This window comes from Wasmannia auropunctata, unplaced genomic scaffold (assembly GCF_000956235.1).
Source record: "Wasmannia auropunctata unplaced genomic scaffold, wasmannia.A_1.0 LD336026.1, whole genome shotgun sequence".
Classification (NCBI taxonomy): domain Eukaryota; kingdom Metazoa; phylum Arthropoda; class Insecta; order Hymenoptera; family Formicidae; genus Wasmannia; species Wasmannia auropunctata.
In genome coordinates, this window is record NW_012026864.1 from 1,542,644 (window position 1) to 1,561,212 (window position 18,569).

The 18,569-nt window shown below is 40.0% G+C and overlaps 6 protein-coding genes across 6 annotated transcripts in view; 5 read left to right on the plus strand and 1 right to left on the minus strand.

Annotated features, from left to right (window-relative positions):
• The window catches only part of LOC105452758, a 3,503-nt gene extending 954 nt beyond the window's left edge, over window positions 1–2,549 (plus strand). The window contains exons 3-8 of the mRNA XM_011694149.1: window positions 96–272; window positions 507–888; window positions 1,077–1,270; window positions 1,388–1,726; window positions 2,167–2,295; window positions 2,400–2,549. Of these exons, the coding sequence (XP_011692451.1) occupies window positions 96–272; window positions 507–888; window positions 1,077–1,270; window positions 1,388–1,726; window positions 2,167–2,295; window positions 2,400–2,474 (1,296 nt within the window). The 3' untranslated portion in view covers window positions 2,475–2,549. The remainder of the gene's footprint in view (window positions 1–95; window positions 273–506; window positions 889–1,076; window positions 1,271–1,387; window positions 1,727–2,166; window positions 2,296–2,399) is intronic.
• Window positions 2,550–4,118: 1,569 nt separating this feature from the next.
• On the plus strand, window positions 4,119–6,211 carry LOC105452760 (putative lysozyme-like protein). Its single transcript, XM_011694151.1, has 3 exons — window positions 4,119–4,412; window positions 4,901–5,086; window positions 5,268–6,211. Exons 1-3 carry the CDS (start codon window positions 4,119–4,121, stop codon window positions 5,502–5,504), a joined length of 717 nt encoding a protein of 238 aa, XP_011692453.1. The 3' UTR covers window positions 5,505–6,211.
• Window positions 6,212–7,822: 1,611 nt separating this feature from the next.
• On the plus strand, window positions 7,823–10,707 carry LOC105452759 (rabenosyn-5). Its single transcript, XM_011694150.1, has 7 exons — window positions 7,823–8,060; window positions 8,211–8,333; window positions 8,535–8,675; window positions 8,765–8,926; window positions 9,033–9,384; window positions 9,564–9,960; window positions 10,296–10,707. Exons 1-7 carry the CDS (start codon window positions 7,925–7,927, stop codon window positions 10,521–10,523), a joined length of 1,539 nt encoding a protein of 512 aa, XP_011692452.1. The 5' UTR covers window positions 7,823–7,924; the 3' UTR covers window positions 10,524–10,707.
• A 374-nt stretch (window positions 10,708–11,081) lies between these two features.
• Window positions 11,082–12,085, minus strand: LOC105452761 (40S ribosomal protein S15). The gene is made up of 3 exons (XM_011694152.1): window positions 11,976–12,085; window positions 11,700–11,785; window positions 11,082–11,469 (listed from the first exon to the last, which is right to left on the minus strand). The coding sequence occupies exons 1-3, from the start codon at window positions 11,982–11,984 to the stop codon at window positions 11,121–11,123; spliced, it is 444 nt and encodes a 147-aa protein (XP_011692454.1). The 5' UTR covers window positions 11,985–12,085; the 3' UTR covers window positions 11,082–11,120.
• An 882-nt stretch (window positions 12,086–12,967) lies between these two features.
• On the plus strand, window positions 12,968–13,513 carry LOC105452899. The gene is made up of 2 exons (XM_011694451.1): window positions 12,968–13,247; window positions 13,341–13,513. Exons 1-2 carry the CDS (start codon window positions 12,968–12,970, stop codon window positions 13,511–13,513), a joined length of 453 nt encoding a protein of 150 aa, XP_011692753.1.
• A 60-nt stretch (window positions 13,514–13,573) lies between these two features.
• On the plus strand, window positions 13,574–17,556 carry LOC105452762. Its single transcript, XM_011694153.1, has 3 exons — window positions 13,574–13,804; window positions 14,057–14,172; window positions 14,277–17,556. Exons 1-3 carry the CDS (start codon window positions 13,659–13,661, stop codon window positions 17,192–17,194), a joined length of 3,180 nt encoding a protein of 1,059 aa, XP_011692455.1. The 5' UTR covers window positions 13,574–13,658; the 3' UTR covers window positions 17,195–17,556.
• The last annotated feature ends 1,013 nt before the right edge of the window (window positions 17,557–18,569 follow it).

The following is an 18,569-nucleotide window of genomic DNA, read 5'->3' on the forward strand; positions in this document are numbered from 1 at the left end:
CTCAGAGATGTGTATAAGAGACAGTATATATATATATATATATATGTGTATTGCTACTTTTGATATAATTATTAAGAGATTAATATAATTTACAGGAAGTGCTCAGTCAAGTGACGGAAGATTATCCAACGATAATTTTAAGCGATATATCTCCTCAGGACATAAAATTGATTATCGAATTCATATATCATGGTGAGATCCATGTTCCCGTCGAAAATATCAGGAGCTTATTTGAGGCCGCGCGATCGCTAAAAATAAGCGGTCTTCATGACGTTAGTATCAAATTATTTCTTTGCCAATTATATATTTTCTGACACGGACTGTATAAAATTTTGGGCTTTCTGTCTGTGGGACTTTATACATACTTACAATTGAAGCGAATTGTTACCGAGCTTATAATTTATACAATTACAAGTTGAAGTGAATTGCTACTGAATTTATAATTTATACATGCTACAGTTTGGAACTGTATACAAGTTTATAATTGTCGCTTGTACCTTCAACAGATAGATGGAATTGGAGAGAGCGAGATTTTTAGAGGCAGAAAAGATTCTACGGAAGAGACCGCGACGGAGGTGGGAGAGGTCGAGAACAAGGCTGGATCCGCGGAGAGTGAGTCGCAGGAGCCGAGCGCCGCTGAAAATTGTATTTCAAATAAGAAGAGGAAACGTCGCCGCGAGACTGTGAAGAGGGATTACAATGACGACATGTTGGCGTCCGCGATTAATGACTTGAAGTTGGGTCAAACCCTAATAGAGGCTGCCACTAAGCACAACATACCGCGCTCGACGTTGTACATGCGGGCGAAGGCTTTAGGCATACATTTAAACGCGTCGAGGAATGGATATCCCGCAGAGTGCATGAATGCGGCTATAAACGCCGTTATCAGTTAGTATTTTTCTTATATTTCGCTTAGTCTTGCTTTTGTTGTTTAAATTCTGTATATCTTAACATTGAATTTATTCTGATACGCGACACATGTCTGCAGTTATTTAATAATTTATATTAAGATCTTATTTAATAATTTATATTTAAGATTTTAACTTGTGCTTAACTTTATGCTTATTTTATCGTAGACGGTTCGAGCTTGCAGCATGCGTCGGAAATATTTAGAATACCTAAAACCGTGCTGTGGCGACGTATACAAAAGGAGGGCTATCAAATCCTACGGCCTGAAATGAAGAGGTCTTATGCCTTGGACACGAGAGAGGCCGCCGTCAAGGCTCTAGAAAGAGGGGAAAATCTGACGAAAGTTGCTCTGGAATTTAAAGTAAATTTTAACTCTCTACTTCGTTGCGTTAAAATTTTTTTCTATTTTCGTCGCGAAAACAGACTTTAACGATTGTCAACCGAATTGTAACCCGAGATACTCCCCAATGATGCCTAGATACCAAAGACTACATTGTTTAGAGAAAAGGCACGGCTGGTAGATCAAGGTAAATTGCCGCTGTCCTTCTGGAAGAAGCGCAAAACTGAGAACGAGGAATTGAAGAAGTCGCGACTGGAGGAAGCCGTGGCCGCCTGCAAGGGCGGCAGAATGTCGCAGGCCGCGGCGTCCATGACGTATCGCATTCCAAAGACGACGATATGGCGAAGGCTCCAGCAGGACGGGAAGAAAGCGGAGAAATCGTCGAATGTGAAGAAGCAACAGCGGCTGGCCGATGCGCCGGTAGTGCACGACGCTCAGGTGAAGCTACAGGACACGTCCAATTTCAATTATTGCGAGGTAATACATTCGTTGCGCGAATTAAGGTACCCACTCGTGTGCGCGTCACATGTTATTTGGGAAATAACTAATAAATTAATTGTGTACCAAGGCACAAATAATTGGTCCACAGACGTTGATTTGATGTCTATAGACGTCGAATCGACGTCTGTGGACCGATCATTTCCGCCTGGGTAGTGACTTCCAGCACTGTCGCGTTCGACGCGTTTACAGTTGAATTTATCCAACTGCAAAAGCGTCATCACATTTGTCGCCAGTGTTCAAAAGTTCGTACGCAAATGAGGACTTGAACTCACAAAGATCATAATTGTTTTCAACAACGAAAGATTGTTATAAATTATGACACGTGACGCGCGCGTCAAATGACGCGCACACAAATTGGTACCTTTATATCGAATCCCTTCGGCAATAATTTCTGAATGCTTAATGGGTTTGCGCAGGTTACATCGGAAATACCTATAACTTATATAGACGAGAACAGTATACCCGAGGATTCCGTGATAATTTTGACAACGGAGGAGATGGATGAATTGAATTTGGAGGGAGGCAGGCAAATTATTGTAAATTCGGTACGTCACGAATAATTTGTGATAATTTTTTTACGAACTTAACGAATAGCGGATTAATCAATTTTTATGCTTTTACTGCCATGATCCATCTTTATTTTCTTCAGGAGTCCGGACAGGAGTTTATTCCGTGTACGATAAGTATCGAGGATAATTCAAACTATTCGGAGGCTGGGAGTTAGCGATAGAAAAATAAATAATGAAAAGCTAATTATTTAACATAAATTAAAGCTTAATTTGCACATTGACTGTACAATTTTATTTATGACGCTTTAACGAAGTATATAATATTACTACATTATGTTTATTTTTACATATCAAGTTTATAAAGTATTTTATTTTTTTGTACAAAATTGAAGAGTGCTATATAATGGGGACGAATTTTTATTTAATGAGAAAGATAAATTGTTATTTGCGTTCTTATTTTTGTTAAAATATTTTTATTACGTATAATTGGATAATTATATAATTAATTTGTATTTAATTATACAATTAAATACAAATTAAGTAATATATTTCAAAATTTATGTATTATGTATTAAAATCATGATACGTGTTTTGTAATTAATAGTAAGCGTCATTTCTGAAATAACTTTCTAGAAAATGAAGAAAATGTTATAATGTAAAAAAGTTTTGTTCAATATATTTTTACATATAGATCATTTTATTTATATCACTAATTACAAAACTGTATATAATATAAAATATATAAAGTTCAGTATATATGTATATAATAAAATAAAAATGTAGAAAATTTTTTGATAAAGTTTGATTAAATAAAGCTTTAGATATTAAAAACATTTTTTTAAATAAATTTTTTTTTTTAAATGATGTCTCAATATAAGAAAAATTAATAATTGAAACAAACGTGTGAAAAATGCTATATTTTTTTTATTCATAAATTTGTAGAGTATCGATAGCATTAATATTAATTATTGAAGTAAATAACTTTTTGCAAGATTATTGTATAAAAGGATAATTTAGAATTTCTATCTAATCGGCCAAGTTTTTTATATTTTACTCTGATTTCGAGTTTTGTATGTATTTTTTATACGACTTGAAATTTTACGAATCTTGCAGGCGTCGCGCGCGCATCATCTAATTGTCTATAAAAATAAATCTTGATCGATAGCAATGCTGCATTTGATATGCTCGCGCGAAAACAACGATTATAATTGTTAATTAATTCACGCTTGTGCATTTCAAGACCGATTTATTCCGTATGTTTTATTAATAAACGATAAAATAGAGAAGGGCAGGGATAAATAAGCACGAAAATATACGAAAAATTAATGGTAAAAAAAGAGAAGAAAAAAAAAGGAGACAGTGGTGCAGTGTCTGAAACTTCCGAGCGCGCATTGCGCAAGTCACACGCTGCACACGCATCCGACGCATCGGTATGCGCGATACGTGCCCCGCTCGTGGACGCGCGCGTCGCAATTGCGCATATTACGCGAACACGCGGTCGCAGTGAACACCACGTCGAAGGGGCTGCTCGAGGCCGACCGTGGAGGCGGTGAGTCGCGTTGTTGCACCACCGCGAAAAAGGGAGGCGGGGAGTGTGTTCTCTTTCACCAGGAGAGGAGCGAGAGAGAGTCCGCGCGGCGCGAACGCCGACGTTACATTCGTGACAGACGCGACGAGAGTCGTCGCGCGGAGCGTGCCGTGTCGTGTCGTGTCGCGTTTGACGTGACGTCGCGACTCGTTCCTGCCCCCGACGCCCGAAACTCTGCGGAGACTCCTAAGCGGCGGCGAGACCCTGCTGCGCCAGGAGGAGAGGCGGCGACTCTGAGAGCGGAAAAATCGCGTACGTCTCGCGGGAGGACATGCCGGACAGCGGGGCCGTCTACCAGCCGACCACCGTCGGCTACACGTACGACAGCGGCGGCGACGGCAGCGGCGGCGGCGGCGGCGTCGGCGGCGGCGGCGGCGCCGCCGGGCTGAGGCACGGCTTCTGGCGCGTCATGTCCAGGCACAAGCTCAGCTCCAGGAAGTGGCTCGAGTGGACGCTGCTGTCGGTCGCGCTCTGCTTCTTCGTCGCCGGCCTCACGACCATGCTCGTCAGCCTCGTCTCCGCGGACGACGCGTCCTCGGGGACGAGCGACGGCGCTGCTGCGGAGGTAAAAATCGCGCGCGCGATATATATACATATATATATGTAGGACCATACATCGTATAAATGTATTTATCATTTTTTTGAGAGACTTCCTTCCGTAACATAAGAATCTTCCTTGCGGTAATAAAATAATAAAAGACATAAATTAGCCTAGAAAAATTTAGAGTGAAATTTTAATACTGAACGATTGTCAAATTTTTCTTCCAAAATCGCGCGCGATTGTTGTGTCGCGATATATATATAAGATCATACATCTTATAAATATATGTATCATTTTTTGAGAGACTTTTCCTTCCAAACATTTTTTAAATCTTCCTTGCGGTAATAAAATAATAAGATACATAAATTCGCTTAGAAAAATTTAGAATGAAATTTTACTAGATGATTGTCAAGCATTATTATTTTTCCTCAAGCTGAACTGGGCCTTAATTTTTATTTTATCTGCATTATATAGCTATAACTGATATAAAACAATATGTAACAATTATGCAGATGAAGCCAGAGGGACACTCCACGTCGGCTCCGGATGTACACGCCGAAAATACGGGAAAGAGTTCCGTGGCGTTGGGCGCCGGGATAATGCTGGTCGGCGTGCTGCTCGGCTTCGTCTGGGCATGGCTCACCTTCTTCCACCACAGCAAGTCGCCGAGGAATGGCATGACGAGCAGCAGCGGTCAGGTAAGCAAACGAGGTTTTCCACCTGCCGATAACCAATATATATATATATATATATAATTTTTTTTTGCCCCGTAATTTTTATTTTTTACAACCGGAGGCCATCCGCGCTCCGGTAACCGCGGTTTCTGGTACCAGTTGTTTGTGTTTCTTTTATCTTATGTACGCGTTGCTATGAGGAAAGATGTTGGGCGGTTTGAATCCATCGACTGACTTGCTGGTGGGTTCCACTTCGCAGTACGGGCCGGTACTCACCGAGGTGCCGAGCCAGCTGAAGATAAAGCAAGCCAACGCGCACGACATGCCGGCCATACCGCTCTCCGACCAAGAGGAGGAAATGCACACGCTAATGCAGGACTCGGCGAGCCCGCCGTCGGTCTCCGTCGGGTCGAACGCCATCGCTAATCAAATTCCAGGTTAAGTAGAACCGAGAATCGCCCCCCCCCCTGTCCACCCCCCCGCGTGCACGAGCACGCGCGTGTACTTAAGCGCATTTATAAACACGAGGACATAGCTTTCGTTTTATAAATTTTTCTAACACGTTCCAAGAGATTTGCTTTGATATTCGCTTCGACGATCTTGCGGGTTTCTCTCCGTTTTTCGTTTTAAGACACGAGATGAGGGAGACTCTTCGTCGTCTCTCTTTTGATCTTCGATTCTTCTACCGTTTGACGTCGATCCTGTGATTCAGAAATTTTTATTCCATTTCAGAAAGTTGGACACTTTTTTTTCTTCGTAATTGATAGAAGTTTTATTTTAGACTTAGGCGAGTTGACGAGTGCGATTTGAGAGATCTCGTTTGTAGTATATTTAAGGCGTTATAGTACTTATTTTTGTCTTTTTTTTTTCACTTTTGTGCTTATTGCATTTCTTCATTCCGTCCACTGTCGTCATTTAATATGTTAAGTGAGCATTGGATCCAGATAGAGAAAAAAAAGAACGCAGTACGCGTTACGATGACGTCTCGTAAGTTTGATAACAATCTTTACATCACAAGTACTGAATTTATTACGAGATATCTTTTAACTTATATTTATATTATTAAAATATAAAATTTTATTTACACACACTGCATATACGCTTTATGCAAATTTGCACGCGTTCTAGGCGAATCCTTGAAAAAAAAAAGAAAGAAAAAACAATTTTGCCTCGATTTGACTATATGCGCTCATGAGGATATCGGTACGCATAACACGTATATATTTAAGTACCAAGTCTAAATTAGTAATAAAAATAGCAATTATTATTGACAATATACATTGTAAATTAAATGCATTATTGGTGCAGTGTATCGATTAAGTCCGGTAATCGTTATTGTAAACTAATATATGAATCGATTATGTATATATATAATGTAATGTGTATATACGAAACACACACATGTAAAACGAAACGACTGCAATATCAGAAGGTGCTTGACTTAAAAGAAAAAGAAAAAAGGAAATACGTTTACGACGTGCTTGAAGCCGCGATGAGAGAGCCGCAGAGCATGCCGCGATGCACAACTTCCAATTTTTTTTTTTGATGGTCTACTTTTACATTTTTACTTTTAATTTGTGATATACACAAAGAGATTTGATATCGCACATGATATTACAATCATAAAGTGATTCTTTACGACGGATACGTTTTTTTGCTTCAAATGAAATATGTACTTGCACATCTTCCAATGATTTTATATACAATTAAATTGATCTCTCACGTAGACTTAATGTAAATGTAGTTGCTCATCCTGTAAGATATTTTTAACGGAATCTATAAACGTTAGAATTCTGGGCATGGTACATGCAGCATTGTATAAAAAAACACACCGATTAAAAATAATTTTTGTATGTCTGTGTCGTTGTATTTGCTATAAAGCGATGTGTTCAGTTTTTGTAATAATGCGACGAGCATTCTTTTGGAGGAGCCACATCAAAGGACGGCCTGTAAGTTTGTCTGAATTCAATGCTGTTACAGATCAATCACACATATACAATCTCTATTTTTTTTTTTTTTTTTACATTTCCGCGAGATCCTTATTGTGCCTGTGTTATTGATTTGTGTGTACTAATTTATGTAAATGTTCTGGAAATGTAAGATAAATAAACATAAAAAAATACAACTCACGATCCTTTTTCTCTTCGCGTTAAAATATTGACATTTACGTGATCTGAATTAAAAAATCTAATTTCCAGTGTTTTTCGAAAAAAATCCTTCCTCTTTCCCTGTAGATCAGCGTCCGAGTGCTGTAACTGTCACACGAGAAAGTTAATCGTCGATTAAGTTAACGGGATTTGATTAAAGTTATTCTCTGAAAATTATCGATTTTCTGAGACAATTATCTCAGTTTTCAACAATCTACGATTGAAATGAAGCGCGCAAATTTTTCTGAATAAAGCCAGCCAGTCTAATCTCTTTGATCTCTCAAAAACATCTCTCAAAGTTGCTGATATTTTTAATATTATTACTTATCTCTCCGATAGCAAAGATATGCCTCGCACATAGATAATAATACAGGAAAATCAGTCGGATTTTTCTTCGTCGAGTAACGACGCTGACGTAGCGAACGACAGTAAAACCCGCATCGTCGAGACGTGTCGTCGCCTCGAGAGGAAGGCACGTCGCGAGAACGTGCTAAGGGCATACCTGTCGCTCAATATTTCGAGCACGCCTCGGTAGCACGAGGTTAACGCGTTTGACATTTCTATCAGCTGTCGCGCTCAATATGGCGGCCCGCGAGACGCGTTTTCTACCGCGGCGCTGGAGAGACGCCTCCGTCAGGACGAGCGCGGCGAGCGTTACCGAGATTCTCTGAAGAGCTGCGGATCGCGACGAGAGAGCGACCCGGCGGGCTCCGCGATGGCGGGCAACGACGTGGTGCTGGAGGGATTCATATGTCCGATATGCATGACCGACTTCAAGGCGCCCGGTCATCTGACGAGGCACTTCGAGGAGGTTCACAACGACGACCCGGAGATCCTGAGATCGCTGAAAGGTAAAGCGCGATCTTTTCGCACGATTTAACTTTTGTCGTGGAAAAACTCGCGAAATCCTCCGTTGCGTTTAGCTGCACTAAGCTCGTAAAAATGCGTAATAACGAACGTATAGAATGTGTATGGAATATTGGGTCTTGTGTTTATTCCAGACCTGTTCGGCAAAGCCAAGAAGAAGATCTTGAAGCAGGACGATCTACCGGAAACGTTTCCAAGCGCGATACCGCAGGAGAAGAGGCGGAGTCCTGAGATCAATTGGGGACCACAAGAAATAGGTAGCGCGTGTGACACTTGCGTGCCAAAGCTGCGCCCGCGACGCGGGAGATGGGTTTTCTCATTAAAAGTTTCCTGAAGCAGCCAAGTTTGATGGGCTTTTCAGTTTTCCCAAAATTAGTATTCGGAAATTGCGCGCGGCTGAGACATGCACTGGAATTTGATGAGACGTCACTGTTGTTAATTTCCAAAAACAATTCCAGGTGAAATTACGTCTCATACAAGGTATTTCAAGGATATAAGAAACGCCCGGCTGGAGAGATACGCGTACGAGACAAATAAGCTTCTTATAAGGCTAGATAAATTATTAAATAACTTACCGTCGGATCCCGTCGATAGGAAAGGTAGGAGAAAGCACATGAAATTGTTCTTCATCGATGCGTTTTATGCCACATTTATATATAAATGATGCGTAATGCAAAAATTCCAACAGCTCACGAACGCACCATTGTGCCGTGGATCGATGAGAAGGATGTGAAATTGTGTCCCAATTGCGCCAAGAGCTTTCATCTGGCGAGGCGAAAACATCACTGTAGATTGTGTGGAGCAGTAATGTGCCATAATTGTACAGTATTTTTGTCCCTGATCGACGCACGTACGTATGAAACGCGTATTTAAAATTATCGAAACAGTTTGAACGCGATTCCTAAAGTTACACCTAACGAAAAAGGATCAACAAAGGAGTTTTTCTTTTTTTACAGGAAAAATGACTAGTCCCGTGTCGATACAAGACGACTCCGCTCTGTCGCCTACGTCACAACGAGCGTTTCCCGTGAGAGCGATACGCGCGGGCGCTGGTCTCTCCAAATTAGCGCGATCACCGTCCAACGGTAGTTTGAATAGCGTTTTATCCCTGGTCAACGATTCGAGCAGCAGCGAACAGCACTTTCGAGTATGCATGCACTGCATAAACTTGCTCGACGCGAGGGAGATGCAGAAGGCGAAGCAATTCGACAAACCGATCGTTTGTGAATTTTACGAGAAAATGAGGGAGTACATGAGCGAGGCGTCGCAGCATTTAGCAATGTACAACAAAATGTGGGAATCGTTGAAGTACGTGATACAATATACCTTCTCCATTGTATAATACTTAAGATAAGACGCGTCTGTCTATTTTTATATCCACATTAAAAATTGTACACAGAGCGACTTCTTGGGTGTACAACTTTTACCACTTATAGAGCTAGCTGTTGGAAAAAAATTGTATTAGAATGTTCATAAAACTATTTCAGAGAAGGCGAGACCACATACGGTCTGGAGGATGCACAATCGCTACGAGTCAAGCTGGCAAAGCTGGGGGAAAACATTGATGCGACCAGCAAAAGAATTCTAGTCCACGGCGTGAAGAAGGACACGGCGGATTCGCAGGAGGCATTGGGACAGGAATTGCGGTTGTATCAGATGGTCAGAACGTCGGCGATGATATTTTTGAAGGAGGAGCTGTTAACTCTGCAACCCTTACCCTCGGCGGAGGAGTACGCGGTTTTGCAGGAGGAACGTCAGAAGAGGATAGAAGCCCGAATAGCGTACGAGCGGCAGCTGGAGGAAGAGCAACGGGAGAAGCCGAAGGAACAGCGCAAGAAAGATACGTGGAATGTGGACAGCAGTCCAGCTTTGAAAACCAATCAGGTAATATATTTATATGTAACAAATTAGCAGATGACTGAAACAATTTCAAATCTTATATAATCACATTTATAATATCAATATTCAATAATAAGATCCAATCGATAATGAAAAAACGTAATATTCAATTTATTATTTTTTAATGCTCTTAGCTTTTTTCGCGTTAATTATTACAATTAATGTCCGAGGACATTTTTCAAAATACAAGATATTTATTTCTCTATAAAAAAAAAAGAATAATTTGCATAATCTAAGATTTAGATTTTCTTGTCAGATCATTAATTATTTGTTGATACGACCGAGTTCAAGTTTCGTCATAATGGTCTTTAAATTTTTAGGCACAAGCGATGGTGACCCAGGCCCAAGGCTGGGGTCCGTCTCACATTACACCTATCATGTCTTCCTCCATGGACCCGATAATCGAACAGATGAGCAATCTTCGCGCGTATATCAAACAGGCCCGCGCCGACTGCAAGTACGACGAGGTCGCAACGCTGGAGAACAATCTTCGAGAACTTCAAAGTGCCTACTTTGCTATGAAACAAAGTAATAGTAATGACGGATAGACATATATTCGAAATAGCACATTTCTTGTACTTTCACATGTAAAATAGTTGAATTCTTCTATATATATATATATATAATGTATTATTATTAATTTGCAAAATATTTAATAAATCCTCTTGAATCAAAATCTTGGAACGCACAGTACAATCTAAAAAAGTCTAATATAAAAATTCGTTTTATATACTCATTAATATTACACATTTATTACTCCTACATTTAGAAATTAAATTTTGAAGTTCCTGCATTTTTACATTTCCTTTAAAATTATTGCAAATTTCGCAAAAGTATGTAGAATTTGTATTATATTACGATTTGTGCAAATATTGGAAAAAAAAAAAAAAAAACAAGATTAACACATTTGTTATATTTTTGATAACTTGAATGAATTTGTGCAAATATTCGCAAAAAAAAAACAAGACCAACACATTTGGTAATTTTTCATAATTTGAATCAATTTGTGCAAATATTTTCAAAAAAAAACAAGACTAACGCACTTATATTTTTGATAATTTGAATCCATTTGTGTAAATACTTACAAAAAAAACAAGACTAACCCATTAGTTACACTTTTGATAATTTATTAGTAGAAATACATTTTACTTCAATGGAATAAATCGCGAAGAATGGGTAGCACCGATACCAGGTCTACCGTGTTTAACAGGTTTGTATGTAACGGAGAACTCCCCGAGATAATGACCGATCATCTCGGGTTTGATCTCAACTTGGTTAAAAGTCTTGCCATTGTACACGCCAACGATCGAGCCAACCATTTCCGGAACGATAATCATGTTGCGCAAATGCGTCTTGACGATCTCGGGCTTCTCGTTGGGCGGAGTCTCCTTCTTCGCCTTGCGCAGCTTCTTGACAAGGGCCATGGACTTTCTTTTCAGGCCGTGAGAGAAGCGCCTACGTGCTCTCGCGTGCATCAAATCCATCAGCTGCTCGCTGAGAAAAAATTATTTGTCAATAAAACTCCTTTCTCAAATTTCCCCATTTCAAACGAGTGAAAGAATATATTGTGAAAATAGATTGTATGAAATTAAATATATATCGTTCAATCTTAAAATCGTAGAGGGAAACAATCGTTAGAAAAGATATAGGAAGAGCATAGATTCCAATACCATGTTTAGGTTAAGTAACAGTTACATAGGTTATGTTCGGAAAGTCGATATTACTTGGGCATGTCCAGGAGTTGGTCAAGATCCACCCCTCGGAAGGTGAACTTCCTGAAGGTCCTCTTCTTCTTCTGAGTCTCATCTGCCTATGAGGGGACACATGGAAAAAAGACAATTTGACACTCGTTAGATACGTATGACAATCGAATGTGCGGTTACATCAATATTACTTTGACGATACGTCTTGAGAACCGACTAAAATGTACGTTTCGCGCGATTACGCTTAGCGCAATGGATGTGTGAGAATTTCGTGGATATTAAATTTTATAAACCCACCTCAGCCATGTTTGCGCCTTGTTTTCAAAGAGAAGGAACGCGAAAGGGCGACGGGAGGATAGGAAACGGAAGAACACGCTTCTCCGGCGAAATTTTCACGCGCATGCGTGGTAAACGCGTTTCGTATCCTGCTGTAGGGGATAAGTTACAGGAGGTCTGTTCGTTATTGCACTTCTTCACACTCAGAATTTTCGCCTTCTTTTCTCTTCAATATCCAAATTAATCGTTTTCGTTTTAAAAATTGATGTAAAAATTTTTGGAGCTCTCAACGCGACCAAATCTATTAATTCAGTCTTACGTTGCTTGCATCTTTTGCACTCAAAATGCTCGCTTTTTCTTTCAATCTCCAAGAATTTTTGCCGTAAAACGAGAAATAAATATGGATTTGTGGATAAATATTTACATATTTGGAAAGAAAAAGCGTTAGAAGAGAAAACGAAGATTTTGAGTCATATAGAAAGCGCAAGCAAACACGAACGGACCTAAAACTTCCTTTCTCTTTCATTGGACACGCGATTGTGGAATGCGCCAAATTGCGCAATCTACGTTTTATTTTAGGATCTATGGATCGGAGACGGTGACTGTCATCAGCGCCACGCGGACATTATAGGTGATCCGTAGTGATCACCGATCACCGACCACCGCTTGTATGTGGGAGGTTGGTCGACACTTGACGTCTGTGCTTGTCAATTACTATTTTCTCTCTCTCTCTTTCTCTCTCTCTGGTCGTGGTTTTTATATTTTTACGTAAGAATGCGAGTTCAAGATTACGAACACTGACACTTGGCCGCTCGGTGTATAATTGAAAATTAATAAGTGGTGAGTACGTCGGATCGCTCGAATACGTTTCGAAAAGTGATAAAAATACAACGAGCGAGACGCGGAGCGTTTACTTTCGTACGAATTTGTACTTTTACTACTTATGCCCGTATTTAACAATAACAGACTTGACGTTCACCAAAGTGTTTCTCTCCCACACAGAATCATCATTGATGTCGTCGAATTTTCTAACACAAGCGCTCACCACCGAGGTACTCTTCAGAAATGCCAATGGGATACAGCTAACGCTGGAAGAGAAAGCGAGTCTGTCGAATGCGAATATCATAAACTTTGCGTTGCGAAGCGGAAAGCACATCAATGTCAATTTATGGTTAACGTTAGCCTGCGCAATTCTCCTCGTGTGGATCGTATCGGGAACTTTAGTCTCCCTCGTTGTCTCGGCGTGTATCCTGATAGTGCAATGTAAATCGTTCGTCGCTTCTATTAAACAAGGTAAATTGCAATTCTTAAAAGAAGTAGAATTTCTAACAGGATCATTTTATAAAAGATAAGCAGACTGTTAATTATATATGTATTGTTTTGTAGACACGTTGCTGGTTGTAGAGTCGGTGGGTGTGCATATCGAGAGCATAAGAGGATTTGGCATTTTCAGATCGACAGAATTCCTGCCATGGGACACGGTAGAAGATATATTCATCAATGAAGTCATAAAAGGAGTAAGTCTTGTGCTTGTTTTATGCGCATTTGTGCCACAGTAGCGAAATGAAATGATTCAAACTTCTAATTGACTGGATTTCAGCAAAGGGTGCTCTACTGTCTCACATTCATTGTGAAAGATTCGATCAGTCGGCAGGGTTCGAGAAGACTAGTTCCCCTGTTTCAAGATCTATTGCCCGAGAGGAAATGCCTGGAATATATGTACGAACGCTTAGCCAACTTGATTGGTTCGACCAAGAGAAAGAGTCTCTACTAACCATTCCTGGCTCCTACTGGCTGTGCCATAAGAAGAACATATATAAATTCATCTTCAGATACCATCGTGCGGTGAAGTAAGACAGTTGGAAGACATTATCCTGTTAATTTTAAATCGTCTCGTTAATTGGCTGCATTCAGCAGAAAAAGTGGTTTTGCAACTGTTGTAAAATTCTTTAATATGATTGGTTTATATACATTTAGATTCATGAAGAACTAAAGGCAAGAACCAATCGTGTTGAAGAATCTTACAACAGTTGCAAAGCTGCTTTCTCTGCTGAACGCCTTTATTAATTTTTTAGAAAATTTTATTTACACCTATTTTCCAGAAATACCATGCAGTTTTCGCACGGACGAGAATTATTAAAAATTATTCGGAGAATTATCAAGTGTCATCCAACGCAGGGTCAACAATTCGGCACGCAACATCTTCTCGTTACTTACAGTATCCTTTTCTTTGATATTTCCGTTTGATTAATATTTTTTTTCTCGATAAGACCTTTCAACGTATATAAATTCCTTTACTCTAATCGAATTTAAAAAATACAGACTGCACATCTTGGACTCGACAGGACAAAATGTTTGCAATCATGAAATTTCAGCAACGAACCAACGCCGCTGCATTTTCGCACGCATTCGTGCTGACCATCAGGACCTTCTGTTCGTCCGAGCACTCGTTGTTCGATTTGAAGTATCCTATCGTTAAGGAAGCCGACGCGGGTGCTACGTTCAAAGATTTGAACATTTCCCTGGACACCGAGGAGAAAATTATTAGTAACGTGATACCCGCCGCTGACAAAGTGGTATCCTCGAGGAAGGATACAATGTGTCAAACTAAAAAATTAGATCAGGTTGCGGAATATAATGGTATCGAGGACGTGTTGAGTAAAGCATTGGAAACGACCATCGGTTCTAATTTTCAAGATAACAACGCAAAGGAGTCTGCGATCTTCCGGGAAAATCTGGATGAAGGAGTTGAGAGTGCCACAACTGCGGCTGAAATGCATTTTGTCGGTAACCGTAGCATAGAATTTTATAATGACATACAAGAAAATAAGTCTGTAAAGTGTAATAATGAGAGATACGAAGAGAACGTAGAACAGCGTTCTGTCGATTGTGTACAAGGGCAATCTCCAAGAGCAGCGGAGACGGATAAAATTGAAATTACAAAGGCGGATGGATTGAAGGAAGAGAAAGAAACGGGATCGACAGGAGTACAGAAGCAAAATCAACAAACACGAGATATCGATAAATATGCGATAATAAATAAAATGCGAAATTCATTGAAATCTCTTATAGGACTGAATGAGAGGCCGTTGTCGGATAAATTCGATCTCGATGGAAAGTCAATGGAGAAAGGTGATATTTGCACTAAAAATAGTAAAGACAATTTGAACGATAACAAAGAGACGACCGGTGGAAATACGGACTCTGGCAACGAGCCAGACCGTCAATATTTCATTGAGGCAGAGACGGAGGATGCAAAGTCCAACTTTACCGATCAACCGGAGCAAAAGACTCCGCGGACCGAGATAAAGACTGCAAATAAAGATTGTGTTCCAAAAATGAACAAAGAAAGTAACAAGTCAGTTCACAAGAGACACGAAGATCATTGCAATGAGGTGATCAACTTGGAATGTCAAGGGAGCGATGGGCAGCACACTAGAAATTCAACGAGCGTCGACGATAAACAGTCGGAGAGTAATGCGCACGGTAAGTCGCAGTGCAAAGCTCGTAAGCAGAAGAGCAGGGAATCCGAGAGGAAGGCCGTGCCCGACAAGGTTCTGCGCTCCTCCAACATCACCGATCTGGTAATGGAGGGCCTGATGTTCACCATACGGCAGGACCGGGACAGCGTGGCCGTCATCGAGCAGAAGACTAAATTGGAAGTGGACGAGGTCTTGGAGAATTCCGAGAAGGTCGAGACGAAGGCCGGAGAGAAGTGTCTGTTGAATTCGAGCTTGCTGCGGCTGGAGAACCTGGTGACCATGATCGACTCTCCGCGCGCTAAAGGCGAGCAGCGCAAGAGTCGCCACGCGATCGGCAGTACCGTAAATCTGTCGCCGTTCAATCTTTTCCCCAACGAGACTGTATATGATGTAAATATTAACGACGCAGATGCGGGATTAGATGAATCTAGCGTTTCTAATTACGACAGGTCTAACGCGATGAAACACTTACCGCTCGGCCGGGACTCCCCGCGCGGTAACGGCGAGCAGCACGAGAGTCGCCACGCGATCGGCAGTACCGCAAATCTGTCGCCGTTCAATCTTTTTCCTAACGGCACTGTATATAATGTAAATATCAATGATGTAGATGCAGGATTAGATAAATCTAGCGTTTCCAATTACGACAGGTCTAACGCGAAGAAACATTATTTGCTCGACCAGCCGCGACGGCAGCATCAACGCGTTCCCTCTAGCAATAAGAGTAGCGACAGTTGTTCGGCAAGCGAGATCTCGACGGAGAAGTACTATGGACTATTAATGGAAAGCGGTGGCGACGAGCGAGACAAGAGATACAATGATAACACCGAGACGGATGAAGAAGAGCGGGACATTGTGCCTGAGATTTCGGCATCTAAGCAAGTGAATGCGGGACCGTGTGATACAAGTTCACCGATGGTTAACAGAAATATCGAAGAGATGGATAAATGTGATAAATCGAGGAGAGGAAATTATAATTCTCCGCTATCAAATTCCTCGCTGAATCCGAGTAAGATGTCCACGAAGGCGATTTCTGTAACTTCCAAGGAATCCAGTTCGATCGAATTGCCGCGACAGGAGGCGAATGTTCCGAAAATAGTTTCGAACAAGACTGTCATCATCGAGCAGATGCCAACGGCCTTGCGGAAGGTTTTACGACACACGTGCAGAACGCGCAGGTTCTCCTCGACGACCGGCAGTGGGGCGTTGCGACGGAGTGAACAGAAGATGCCACCCGCGGCAATGACAGGCGACACAATTTCCGAAGCGAGTGTCCTGTTGCAGGAAGACAAATCATGCGCGAGTCCCGACGTAGCGAACAATTCGTTGCCTGTCGAATTTACGATTAACTCGGCAAAAACGCGGAGCGGCGACGACGAGAAATCTTCCGTGACGCACGACCAGGATATTCCGCGGGCGACTAGAGACACACGTGTGAGGAGCTCAAAAAGGAGGCACGAGACCCGTCGCACTTTGCGAAGGAGCTCGAAGCACGGCTCGCCGAGAAAATTGCAGGACATCACGGAGGAGTTTTATTATGACTTGTTGCACGTACACAACAAGGACAACGCCATCCGGCAGAGATGCCTCAGGCAGAAGCAGAGATCTCTGAACAGTCTCGACGACGTCAAGAGCGGCAAGGTGCGCATAGACATGCTGAAGTTCATTCAGGACATCACGGAGGGTGCTAGAGTGGTGGTGACACGTCTGAATATAGACAATAAATCTAATTTATTAGAGAAAAATTCTAATTTAATTTAACAATGTGCGCTCGCCGAAAATGCATTCAATGCGGATTTCGTGAGAAAATAATTTTATCACACTCCCGTATATACTTTACTGTATATTATATAAACACACTACGTATATCATAGATCTGTTTGTTGTCGCTGCATTGAAAACTGCACTACAACTGTCTTTCTCGTAAACTTTATAATAAATATGTATTTCATTTTTAAGTGCAACAAATGTACGCTGGTTCAGCTACGAAGGACAGAACAATTATTCTCTAAATCATGATGAATTATAAATAAGATGACCGTGACTTCATATAATTCTCATGCAGCATCTTACTCTTATCCTAATCCTGATAGAATTGATTAATAAACATGCTCTTAAGGACTCTGTTATTTAATTTATTTTCCAAGAGCGAATATGTTTAAAAAAAGATATTTTCTTCCAAATTTTTATTTTTTGTATTATTTTTTTTTTTAGAAACAAGATAAAATTTCTTTGACATTTTCTTGTAATAAAATTGTTTTTTTAGTTTTAATGTTTAGGAGAGAATTACTTTTCATTGTATTTACTTTACAAATTGTATTACTCTAATTAATAAAATATTAAATTGTTTCTTTGATTTAGAACAAGTAATATCTCCTTTTGTAAAAATATACAAAATATAAAATTATGTCTTTTATATTCGAGATTATTACTTTTCACGAAACTCCTCTTAAGTATCCCATAATCATATTTTCCGATTTCCGTTTAAAAATCCGAAAGGCTTAAAAAAATAACATCTAAGCGACCAGATTAAATAATAATTTGAATAGATCGTCAATTAAAGAACCTAATTAGAGAATCAATGAGATCGTGGCGAAGAATTATTAGAAATAATTTTGTACATACCAGTACCTCTTATTTTTTATTTGAAATTTAAATTTAAACGTTTTATGCTCCTTAAATGTAGTGTAGTTAACCAGCGAAAACATGTAATAAAACGAGATAAATGAATAATGAATAAAAAATAAATTATAATATTCCGATCAATATTTTAGCAATGCATTGAATTAAATTTTATTTCTAAAATAAAATTGTGGAACAAACGTTGACATTAAATCGTTTTTCAATGGATATATATTTACCTCGTAATATATTATCCGAATATATCACAAGAATGTCGCTGGACGAGTGTATATGTTACAATAAAATTAATAAAAAAAAAGATACAAGTAAAATGAATAAAACGCGCCAAACACCGATATTCACGCCGCTTAAAAATTTCCAAACAAGATATTTAATAGTTTTTATTTTAATATAATAATGATGATAAAAGTAATTATAGTAGCAATAATAATATATAATATAATAATAATAATAATAATAATAATAGATAATATTTAACATATCGTAAGTTTCC

Bases quoted from the DNA above. Each gene is read 5' to 3' on its own strand.
- LOC105452762 (XM_011694153.1), top strand. From the start codon at position 13,659: ATGCCTGGAATATATGTACGAACGCTTAGCCAACTTGATTGGTTCGAC. The intron at 13,805-14,056 runs GTAAGACAGTTG...CCTATTTTCCAG, and splicing joins AGATACCATCGTGCGGTGAA to AAATACCATGCAGTTTTCGC. The intron at 14,173-14,276 runs GTATCCTTTTCT...TAAAAAATACAG, and splicing joins ACATCTTCTCGTTACTTACA to ACTGCACATCTTGGACTCGA.
- LOC105452759 (XM_011694150.1), top strand. From the start codon at position 7,925: ATGGCGGGCAACGACGTGGTGCTGGAGGGATTCATATGTCCGATATGC. The intron at 8,061-8,210 runs GTAAAGCGCGAT...TGTTTATTCCAG, and splicing joins GATCCTGAGATCGCTGAAAG to ACCTGTTCGGCAAAGCCAAG. The intron at 8,927-9,032 runs GTACGTATGAAA...CTTTTTTTACAG, and splicing joins TTTGTCCCTGATCGACGCAC to GAAAAATGACTAGTCCCGTG.
- LOC105452760 (XM_011694151.1), top strand. From the start codon at position 4,119: ATGCCGGACAGCGGGGCCGTCTACCAGCCGACCACCGTCGGCTACACG. The intron at 4,413-4,900 runs GTAAAAATCGCG...ACAATTATGCAG, and splicing joins GCGACGGCGCTGCTGCGGAG to ATGAAGCCAGAGGGACACTC. The intron at 5,087-5,267 runs GTAAGCAAACGA...CTATGAGGAAAG, and splicing joins TGACGAGCAGCAGCGGTCAG to ATGTTGGGCGGTTTGAATCC.
- LOC105452899 (XM_011694451.1), top strand. From the start codon at position 12,968: ATGTCGTCGAATTTTCTAACACAAGCGCTCACCACCGAGGTACTCTTC. The intron at 13,248-13,340 runs GTAAATTGCAAT...ATTGTTTTGTAG, and splicing joins CGTCGCTTCTATTAAACAAG to ACACGTTGCTGGTTGTAGAG.
- LOC105452761 (XM_011694152.1), bottom strand. The intron at 11,470-11,699 runs GTAATATCGACT...ATTTTTTCTCAG, and splicing joins CAACTCCTGGACATGCCCAA to CGAGCAGCTGATGGATTTGA.